This window comes from Ranitomeya imitator, chromosome 10, assembly GCF_032444005.1.
Source record: "Ranitomeya imitator isolate aRanImi1 chromosome 10, aRanImi1.pri, whole genome shotgun sequence".
Classification (NCBI taxonomy): Eukaryota; Metazoa; Chordata; class Amphibia; order Anura; family Dendrobatidae; genus Ranitomeya; species Ranitomeya imitator.
Window position 1 is genome coordinate 138,204,920 of NC_091291.1, and position 11,877 is coordinate 138,216,796.

The following is an 11,877-nucleotide window of genomic DNA, read 5'->3' on the forward strand; positions in this document are numbered from 1 at the left end:
TATAGTAGTTATATTATTGTACATAGGGGCAGTATTATAGTAGTTATATTCTTGTACATAGGGGCAGTATAATAGTAGTTATATTCTTGTACATAGGGGCGGTATTATAGTAGTTATATTCTTGTACATGGAGGCAGTATTATAGTAGTTATATTCTTGAACATAGGGGCAGTATTACAGTAGCTATACTGCATCCTATGTAGAATAATATAGATCTATACCATATGCCGCACAATACACATTTTTATGAAAAGTAAAAACAGGTTGAAAAGGTTTTAAAAAGTCGGATTTAATTTAATATAAAATTTACAAAATGAAAAACCTCAATCCAAACCACATTATTTTTCAGTCATCAGGGATTTTGCTGATTCTTGTAGTCCTTGGCTTATGTGACATCTGTACATAGCAAGCGATATTATTACCACAATCATATTCACAATTATTCACAAAATAAAAGTCTATTTCACAACATTTAATTAGATATTAAAACTATTGGAACAAATCAGACAATATTTTAGTAACTTATCGACTATTTAGGTAGTGAGGCAGAATGATGAGGCACTATAATATATTCCTTGTGGTCATCGTGGCGCCTCGTTCCTGGTATGGAGGCGACGCTCCTTTTCAGCCTTCACATTGTGCACATAATAGGTAGAAAGCTGCCAATATTTTGCTAACAATTTACAGATCTCGATACTTCGTAATATGTAAGTGACACAACCATACTGGTTACTCTGGGCGCCAGGTTGATTCGGGTCCTGCAGCAGAGCGGCCTCTTCTGGTTCAGCTGGTGATTTCTGAATCATTGTGAGCTGTCAATCAGACAGTGTCATCTTCCTGTTTAATCAATAAAAAATATTAATATCTTACACCTTAACTATTATGACTACCGGCTACAAACTGGTCATAATAAGAGGAGCAGTCAGCTGTTCCTTCTACCTCTGAGGGCTTCTCCAGGATCAGTAACGTAATATATGTAGAGTAGACAATGACTGCACCAGCAGAATAGTGAGTGCAGCTCTGGAGTATAATACAGGAGGTAACTCAGGATCAGTAATGTAATGTATGTACACAGTGACTGCACCAGCAGAATAGTGAGTGCAGCTCTGGAGTATAATACAGGAGGTAACTCAGGATCAGTAATGTAATGTATGCACACAGTGACTGCACCAGCAGAATAGCGAGTGCAGCTCTGGAGTATGATACAGGATGTAACTCAGCATCAGTAATGTAATCTATGTACACAGTGACTGCACCAGCAGAATAGTGAGTGCAGCTCTGGAGGATAATACAGGATGTAACTCAGGATCAGTAATGTAATGTATGTACACAGTGACTGCACCAGCAGAATAGCGAGTGCAGCTCTGGGGTATAATACAGGATGTAACTCAGGATCAGTAATGCAATGTATGTACACAGTGACTGCACCAGCAGAATAGTGAGTGCAGCTCTGGAGTATAATACAGGATGTAACTCAGCATCAGTAATGTAATGTATGTACACAGTGACTGCACCAGCAGAATAGCGAGTGCAGCTCTGGGGTATAATACAGGATGTAACTCAGGATCAGTAATGTAATGTATGTACACAGTGACTGCACCAGTAGAATAGCGAGTGCAGCTCTGGGGTATAATACAGGATGTAACTCAGGATCAGTAATGTAATGTATGTACACAGTGACTGCACCAGCAGAATAGCGAGTGCAGCTCTGGAGTATAATACAGGATGTAACTCAGCATCAGTAATGTAATGTATGTACACAGTGACTGCACCAGCAGAATAGCGAGTGCAGCTCTGGGGTATAATACAGGATGTAACTCAGCATCAGTAATGTAATGTATGTACACAGTGACTGCACCAGCAGAATAGCGAGTGCAGCTCTGGGGTATAATACAGGATGTAACTCAGGATCAGTAATGTATGTATACAGTGACTGCACCAGCAGAATAGCGAGTGCAGCTCTGGAGTGTAATACAGGATGTAACTCAGGATCAGTAATGTATGTATACTGTGACTGCACCAGCAGAATAGTGAGTGCAGCTCTGGAGTGTAATACAGGATGTAACTCAGGATCAGTAATGTATGTGCACAGTGACTGCACCAGCAGAATAGTGAGTGCAGCTCTGGAGTATAATACAGGATGTATCTCAGGATCAGTAATGTAATGTATGTACACAGTGACTGCACCAGCAAAATAGGGAGTGCAGCTCTGGAGTGTAATACAGGATGTAACTCCGGATCAGTAATGTAATGTATGTACACAGTGACTGCACCAGCAGAATAGTGAGTGCAGCTCTGGAGTATAATACAGGATGTAACTCGGGATCAGTAATGTAATGTATGTACACAGTGACTGCACCAGCAGAATAGTGAGTGCAGCTCTGGAGTATAATACAGGATGTATCTCAGGATCAGTAATGTAATGTATGTACACAGTGACTGCACCAGCAGAATAGTGAGTGCAGCTCTGGAGTGTAATACAGGATGTAACTCAGGATCAGTAATGTATGTACACAGTGACTGCACCAGCAGAATAGTGAGTGCAGCTCTGGGGTATAATACAGGATGTATCTCAGGATCAGTAATGTATATACACAGTGACTGCACCAGCAGAATAGTGAGTGCAGCTCTGGGGTATAATACAGGATGTATCTCAGGATCAGTAATGTATGTACACAGTGACTGCACCAGCAGAATAGTGAGTGCAGCTCTGGGGTATAATACAGAATGTAACTCAGGATCAGTAATGTAATGTATGTACACAGTGACTGCACCAGCAGAATAGTGAGTGCAGCTCTGGGGTATAGTACAGGATGTAACTCAGGATCAGTAATGTAATATATGTACACAGCGACAGCACCAGCAGAATAGTGAGTGCAGCTCTGGGGTATAATACAGGATGTAACTCAGGATCAGTAATGTATGCACACAGTGACTGCACCAGCAGAATAGTGAGTGCAGCTCTGGGGTATAATACAGGATGTAACTCAGGATCAGTCATGCAATGTATACAGTGACTGCACCAGCAGAATAGTGAGTGCAGCTCTGGGGTATAATACAGGAGGTAACTCTGGATCAGTAATGTATGTACACAGTGACTGCACCAGCAGAATAGTGAGTGCAGCTCTGGGGTATAATACAGGATGTAACTCAGGATCAGTAGTGTAATGTATGTACACAGTGACTGCACCAGCAGAATAGCGAGCGCAGCTCTGGAGTATAATACAGGATGTAACTCAGGATCAGTAATGTATGTACACAGTGACTGCACCAGCAGAATAGTGAGTGCAGCTCTGGGGTATAATACAGGATGTAACTCAGGATCAGTAATGCATGTACACAGTGACTGCACCAGCAGAATAGTGAGTGCAGCTCTGGATTATGATACAGGATGTAACTCAGGATCAGTAATGTAATGTACACAGTGACTGCACCAGCAGAATAGTGAGTGCAGCTCTGACTGCTAATACTAGTAAGCAATAGGAGACATTTACTGCAAATTATTGGTTAAGCAAATTAAACCCAATCACACCAGATTTATTGTAAAAAGTTGCCAAATTACCAAAATCACCAAAAGAAAACCAAAAATGTTTCCATAAAAATAAGCTGAGACAATTAACAAGTGAAAGTAAACCAAATGCAAAAACTGTACTACAAGGGTTCTTCTGGATATTGAGGAATTGAAAGGGGGGTGACTGTCACTTAAAGGGGATGTCCAAAGACAATGAATGGAGTGGGGAAGCGCATATGGCGCCACCTCTCCATTCTTAAGGAGCATTTCAGTGCTGTGTTCTGGGGATAGGAAGGAGTCCCGGCAATCAACAATTTATCACCTACCCTTAGGAATAACCCTTTCGATGTTCAAGAAGTAAAACTATACCCTGGTAGTGGAAGCAGGAGATGACAGAAATGCTCAGCTCTACCAGTGGACCTTCCAGTTAACTTGCAGCCCTGGTCCGGAGTATAACACACATGCATCTCAATATTCTGAGATCACATTTATCATTGTGTTATGTACAGAGTCTATTACACGGGGTGACACGTCAGCCTTAGTGCAGGGCAGGACTGATCCGCCATGGCTCTTGGAAGGTTCTTGCTATATTGCAGAAAGTGCATCATCTTCAGTCTTTAGAAACACTTGTATTCCAGGTAAAAGACTAAAAAATATTCAGCATTGACTCAGTGCTTTGTATTTTATGGAAACTGTGCAAACCACCACCACATGCACACACACCGCACAAGTCCCCCGATCTGCAGGCTGCATCAGCAGGCAAAGCGTAGCTAACAGGAAGAAGGAGGCAGCGCTGGTCTAAGAAGCAGCCGGCGTTATACCTTACTCCTGAAGAGCGGCTTTGCCCCCGGTCCACAGTACTCATTGTAAATGAGCTTAAACAGGAAGAGGTGGAAGAGGGTGATCAGAGAGGCCACGCTGAACCAGAACAGGAACGGCAGGCCGGGGTACTGTTTGGCCATGTGCTCTTCGTGGGCCAGGATTTCCTTCAGGTGAAGCGTGTGCCTCAAGTCCTGCAAATGGGTCAGTTCTGTTGAGATGTAAAGTAACGGGGTTAAGGGCTGAGTGACCAGCACAGGGAACGTGTGGCCGCGGATTTCGGAGGTCAGTTCTATCGGCTCATTTAAACAACCGGCTTCGCAGGCGTAAAGCTTCACTAGCTTGTCCTGGAACTTCACCGACACGTGCAGAAAAGGCTTCTCCTCCTGGTCCAGCAGGACGGCCAGGTTGATAAGGTCCTTGTTATAATGTATCCCTCGTAGGGAGTAACTGTTGTGAAGGACGTGAGGGTCAGACTGGAACTGCAAGTGGTTTTCAGTGAACTGCAGGCCACCAAAGCTCAGCATCATACCCTGCATGAGTCCGTGGGCACCGGCCATCACCAGGCTTTTGCAGCCTCTCTTCTGTAAGGTCAATTTCCAGAGGTCCCAGAGTTGCAGAAGCTGTGTAATCCCGCTCAGCTTACTGGGCCACAGATTCTCTGCGTGCATCGTAGCATGGCCGCTAGAGCAGTGGTCAGCGTAATTCAGAGAAAGCTCCATTTTCTCTCGCTCCTCGCTGCTTACAAGGGGATCTACCAGAGGAGCCAGGGAAAAGGAAAGAATGTAGTACAGTGTGATGTTGATGGTATCGCTGGATGGAGTGTGGGCATCCTTAATCTTTCTCATTTCAATGCCTGGAGAAAAAAAAATATCACTAAAGATGATGTCATCAGATTTCACAATATAAATTGCATACATTATTAAAAAGAACTCAGACTCATTGAGGCTGCTGTACTTGCTATGAAAAGCCATGTAAGAATGGCGGTTTAATCCTATTTCAAAGTTTTCCTGCCTGATAATACAAAGGTGTCCGGTTCTAGCCAAAGTAGAGAGCGGCTAAGATCCGGAGGACCCCACACGTACGTTACATTAATGATTGACATGGGAAATGTGCAATGCTTCATTTCACCTGTGGGGGCACTGCTGGGGAATTTCACACGTCAGAAGCTTATCAGGAGTCCAAGCAGTGGGATCTTACTGGAGGACTGGCTGCTAGTTTTGTCTGCAACCAAAAGAGAGATCTGCGGAATGAGTCAATTCTGTTTCTAGAATAATCTAGGCTGCCTTCTATGACTCAGTACTCGCAAAAAATAACTACAGAGCATCAGTACGCCCAGACAGTAGTCACGTGTCACTGAAGACTTCACACTGTTTGTACTGTACACATAGAAGACTCTGCCAATTACCAGCAAGAACTGGGATCAAACTACCTCCTAATACTGGATGAACCCATCGGAGGTGACCTTCCCCACACCAGACATTTACATGAAGCAAGGCTGAAACAATCTGGCTGCTCCATCCTCTGTCTGAATGGAAAATGAGTTACCAGTGAGCTCGTTCTGGTCAGTAACGCTTATGCTGTATGTATCATAGTACATAGCTGGCTGCAGAAAGAGACAGCGGTGAGTCCATCAGTGAGAACCCTCCGGGTCCATCAGTGAGAACCCTCCGGGTCCATCAGTGAGAACCCTCCGAGGCCATCAGTGAGAACCCTCCGAGGCCCTCAGTGAGAACCCTCCGAGGCCATCAGTGAGAACCCTCCGAGGCCATCAGTGAGAACCCTCCGAGGCCATCAGTGAGAACCCTCCGAGGCCATCAGTGAGAACCCTCCGAGGCCATCAGTGAGAACCCTCCGAGGCCATCAGTGAGAACCCTCCGAGGACATCAGCGAGAACCCTCCGAGGACATCAGTGAGAACCCTCTGGTCTGTAACCCTATTCTCTCTTCTCTTGATCCATATACTAAGCTGATTTTTGACCAAGTTGTAAATTAAGCTTTGATGTGGTCATAAATCTGCTTAGATGATGGATCAGGAGAAGAGAGAACAGCAACACAAACCATCAGAACAAGCTCATGATTTACTGGTTATTCATTCTGCAATTTACTATGTGCTGTGCTATGTAAAAGCCAACCCATCCAAATTTTAATGAACCCCTATTGCGAAAATTAGCTGAGCGACATGTACGATAGGTATATAGAGACACAGACATCTTACCTGAAACAAACAAATCTGACCAAATCTGTTGGTGCTCGCTGTAGAGGTCGTCCGGTCTCATGCGCATCACCTCCAGCATCTCCTTCTTTGCAGACTCTCGTAGTTTACTGAAGTTCTCCTCCAGCTTTCCTGAGTCTATAGGTTCAGATGTATATACGACAGAGAGCACAGTTTCATCGAATTCAGACTTGGGGGGAACCTGCACTCGGGCCAACAGCTTCTTAGTCGCGAGTACAACCAGAATACTCTTCCCATCTTCTATGGACACCCGTCCAGAGGAGAGGAGGAACTGTCTATCCTGCACTTTCTCTACACTGGTGGAAAACTTGGCTCCGGAAAATGGCTTCTGGGAAGAGACATCGAAAACCGCCACCTTGTCGCTGGGGTTGGAGATGTGGATGCGCTGAATGTACAGGTGAGGCCGACTCCTGTGTGCCAAGAAGTCTTCGCGGACAGAGACGCAGTCATGGTGGGAGTCCGTCAACTCCATTTGCAAACAGCGAACCGACCTTATCAGACCTTCCTTATAGAAGAGGGCAGAGGCGCGGACTTCTGCTGCCGCCCCCGAACTCTTCATGTTTATTACAGGGGAATAGTCCGTCATACGGAACGGTACAGAGGCAGAAGACACCCACAAGTTATTCTTCACAACGTCCACCAGAAGAAACCCATTCCCGACCATGGCCGGGCCCTGCAGTTTGGATTCCTCTCCTGGGAAGGAGACCGTCATTAAGTCGCCCCTGTCTGCCAGTGTCTTCCATTGTTTAGTCTGGGTCTGTAGACACGCCCCAGGGCCATTTCGGGGATGACTCGAGTACCACAAGGAACGGAACAAGGATCCTGTAGACAAGTACCAGTACATCAGTGAAAGAAAACCCAAGACGGCAAGGATGCGGCGGGCCCAGCTGCTGGAGAGCAGGCCCGGGAAACCTTTGATCCTCTGATGTAACCACATTTGGGATGGAGTCTAGTGACGACGTCTGAAGAAACCCAAGTCTGGAGTAAGAATGGAGGAGGCAGATTTTTGAAAATCACCGGGTCACGGAAGGTGAATCATTGCGGGAAGGAGCAGCGGTGGCCTCTTCAGGGCAGTCATACTTCATCTGCAGCACATGCCTCCAGCAACCGCCAACACCACACAAGACACCGGGCCTGGAAAATATGTCATTTACATATATGTTACACCCCACTCACTCCCGAGACCCCCAATACAAGAGTCTAACCCCCGACCTTCAGAGAGGCACCGTATATTGACCCCTGACCTGTGTGTCACCAACAACAGTGTGTTAAACATCGGACCTGGAAAATACGTCATTTATTTATATGTTATACTCTACTCACTCCCGAGACCCCAATACTAGAGTCTGACCCCCGACCTTCAGAGAGGCACCGTATATTGACCCCCGACCTCTATGTCACCACCAACCGTATGCAAATCACTGGACCTGGAAAATATGTCATTTACATATATGTTACACCCCACTCACTCCCGAGACCCCCAATACAAGAGTCTGACCCCTGACCTATAGAGGCACCATATACTGACCCCCAACCTGTGTGTCACCACCAACCGTGTGTAAGACACCGGGCCTGGAAAATATGTCATTTACATATGTTACACCCCACTCACTCCCGAGACCCCCAATACAAGAGTCTGACACCCGACCTTCAGAGAGGCACCGTATACTGACCCCTGACCTGTGTGTCACCAACAACAGTGTGTTAAGCATCGGACCTGGAGAATACGTCATTTACTTTATATGTTATACTCTACTCACTCCCGAGACTCCAATACTAGAGTCTGACCCCCGACCTTCAGAGAGGCACCGTATATTGACCCCCGACCTCTATGTCCCCACCAACCGCGTGCAAAATACCGGGCCTGGAAAATGTCAATTACTTATATGTTATACTCTACTCACTCCTGAGACCCCCCCAATACAAGAGTCTGACCTCCAACCTTCAGAGAGGCACCGAATACTCACCCCCGACTTGTATGTCACCACCAACAGTGTGTAAGACACCGGGCCTGGAGAATATGTAATTTACTTATATGTTATACTCTACTCACTCCCGAGACCCCCAATACAAGAGTCTGACCCCCGACCTTCAGAGAGGCACCATATACTGACCCCCGATCTCTATGTCACCACCAACCGCATGCAAAACACCGGACCTGGAAAATGTCATTTACTTATACAGTACAGACCAAAAGTTTGGACACACCTTCTCATTTAAAGATTTTTCTGTATTTTCATGACTATGAAACTTGTAAATTCACACTGAAGGCATCAAAACTATGAATTAACACATGTGGAATTATATACTTAACAAAAAAGTGTGAAACAACTGAAATTATGTCTTATATTCTAGGTTCTTCAAAGTAGCCACCTTTTGCTTTGATGACTGCTTTGCACACTCTTGGCATTCTCTTGATGAGCTTCAAGAGGTAGTCACCGGGAATGGTTTTCACTTCACAGGTGTGCCCTGTCAGGTTTAATAAGTGGGATTTCTTGCTTTATAAATGGTGTTGGGACCATCAGTTGTGTTGTGCAGAAGTCTGGTGGATACACAGATGATAGTCCTACTGAATAGACTGTTAGAATTTGTATTATGGCAAGAAAAAAGCAGCTAAGTAACGAAAAACGAGTGGCCATCATTACTTTAAGAAATGAAGGTCAGTAAGTCTGAAAAATTGGGAAAACTTTGAAAGTGTCCCCAAGTGCAGTGGCAAAAACCATCAAGCGCTACAAAGAAACTGACTCACACGAGGACCGCCCCAGGAAAGGAAGACCAAGAGTCACCTCTGCTTCTGAGGATAAGTTTATCCGAGTCACCAGGCTCAGAAATCGCAGGTTAACAGCAGCTCAGATTAGAGACCAGGTCAATGCCACACAGAGTTCTAGCAGCAGACACATCTCTACAACAACTGTTAAGAGGAGACTTTGTGCAGCAAGCCTTCATGGTAAAATAGCTGCTAGTAAACCACTGCTAAGGACAGGCAACAAGTAGAAGAGACTTGTTTGGGCTAAAGAACACAAGGAATGGACATTAGACCAGTGGAAATCTGTGCTTTGGTCTGACGAGTCCAAATTTGAGATCTCTGGTTCCAACCACCGTGTCTTTGTGCGATGCAGAAAAGGTGAACGGATGGACTCTACATGCCTGGTTCCCACCGTGAAGCATGGAGGAGGAGGTGTGATGGTGCTTTGCTGGTGACACTGTTCGTATTTATTCAATATTGAAGGCATACTGAACCAGCGTGGCTACCACAGCATCTTGCAGCGGCATGCTATTCCATCCGGTTTGCATTTAGTTGGACCATCATTTATTTTTCAACAGGACAATGACCCCAAACACATCTCCAGGCTGTGTAAGGGCTATTTGACCAAGGAGGAGAGTGATGGGGGGCTACACCAGATGACCTGACCTCCACAGTCACCAGACCTGAACCCAATCGAGATGGTTTGGGGGTGAGCTGGACCACAGAGTGAAGGCAAAAGGGCCAACAAGTTCTAAGCATCTCTGGGAACTCCTTCAAGATTGTTGGAAGACCATTCCTTGTGACTACCTCTTGAAGCTCATCAAGAGAATGCCAAGAGTGTGCAAAGCAGTCATCTCACACTTTTTTTGTTATGTATATAATTCCACATGTGTTAATTCATAGTTTTGATGCCTTCAGTGTGAATTTACAATATTCATAGTCATGAAAATACAGAAAAATCTTTAAATGAGAAGGTGTGTCCAAACTTTTGATCTGTACTGTACGTTATACTCTACTCACTCCTGAGACCCCCAATACAAGAGTCTGACCCCCGACCTTCAGAGAGGCCCCGTATACTGACCCCCGACCTCTATGTCACCAATAACAGTGTGTAAGACCCCGGACCTGGAGAATGTCATTTACTTATATGTTACACCCCACTCACTCCTGAGACCCCCAATACAAGAGTCTGACCCCCGACCTTCAGAGAGGCCCCGTATACTGACCCCTGACCTGTGTGTCACCAATAACAGTGTGTAAGACCCCGGACCTGGAGAATGTCATTTACTTATATGTTACACCCCACTCACTCCTGAGACCCCCAATACAAGAGTCTGACCCCCGACCTTCAGAGAGGCCCCGTATACTGACCCCCGACCTCTATGTCACCAATAACAGTGTGTAAGACCCCGGACCTGGAGAATGTCATTTACTTATGTTACACCCCACTCACTCCTGAGACCCCCAATACAAGAGTCTGACCCCCGACCTTCAGAGAGGCCCCGTATACTGACCCCCGACCTCTATGTCACCAATAACAGTGTGTAAGACCCCGGACCTGGAGAATGTCATTTACTTATATGTTACACCCCACTCACTCCTGAGACCCCCAATACAAGAGTCTGACCCCCGACCTTCAGAGAGGCCCCGTATACTGACCCCCGACCTCTATGTCACCAATAACAGTGTGTAAGACCCCGGACCTGGAGAATGTCATTTACTTTATATGTTACACCCCACTCACTCCTGAGACCCCCAATACAAGAGTCTGACCCCCGACCTTCAGAGAGGCCCCGTATACTGACCCCCGACCTCTATGTCACCAATAACAGTGTGTAAGACCCCGGACCTGGAGAATGTCATTTACTTATATGTTACACCCCACTCACTCCTGAGACCCCCAATACAAGAGTCTGACCCCCGACCTTCAGAGAGGCCCCGTATACTGACCCCTCACCTAGGTGTCACCAACAACAGTGTGTTAAACATCGGACCTGGAGAATGTCATTTACTTATATGTTACACCCCACTCACTCCCGAGACCCCCAATACTAGAGCCCCCTTCTCCCTGACCTCCATACAGCGCCTCACACCGGCCCATCAGGTTACTGCACGGTACACACAGGGCGCAGCTGGCACCGGGCCTGCGCCCCCCTATCCCCCCACAACACACCGCTTCCTGCCGTCCACTCTCCGGCCCGGTCGCCGCCGTCACTCGCATGAAGCCCGGGCAGCGGGTCTCCTCCTCGCAGCTGTCTGCAGTCTCCACAACAACACGGAAGTGTCGCCGGTCACCGCCAACCATCGCGATGACTAGAGCTTCCCGGCGTCCTCCGCTGTCAGAAAGGGTCACGTGATAGTCACGCGTGCAGCGCGGGAGGTGCCTGTCACATGACGGGGCTGAGGGAGGCGCAGCGCCTCTAGTGGTCACATGCGGGATTTCCTCTGTGCTGTGATGCAGCCCCCTGACCTGTAGGACGACCCCCATCACCAGCGTCACTATCTCTGCCTGCTGTCAGTGAATGTGGACCTTATACACCTGTAGTGGCCTGATACATGCAGTTCT

The 11,877-nt window shown here is 46.5% G+C and overlaps 1 protein-coding gene across 1 annotated transcript; it reads right to left on the bottom strand.

The window, feature by feature from the left end:
* Nucleotides 1-269: 269 nt before the first annotated feature.
* KIAA2013 (KIAA2013 ortholog) lies at nt 270-11,673 on the bottom strand. Its single transcript, XM_069742022.1, has 4 exons — nt 11,485-11,673; nt 6,548-7,699; nt 4,333-5,186; nt 270-837 (listed from the first exon to the last, which is right to left on the bottom strand). Exons 2-4 carry the CDS (start codon nt 7,500-7,502, stop codon nt 820-822), a joined length of 1,827 nt encoding a protein of 608 aa, XP_069598123.1. The 5' UTR covers nt 7,503-7,699; nt 11,485-11,673; the 3' UTR covers nt 270-819.
* Nucleotides 11,674-11,877: the final 204 nt, after the last annotated feature.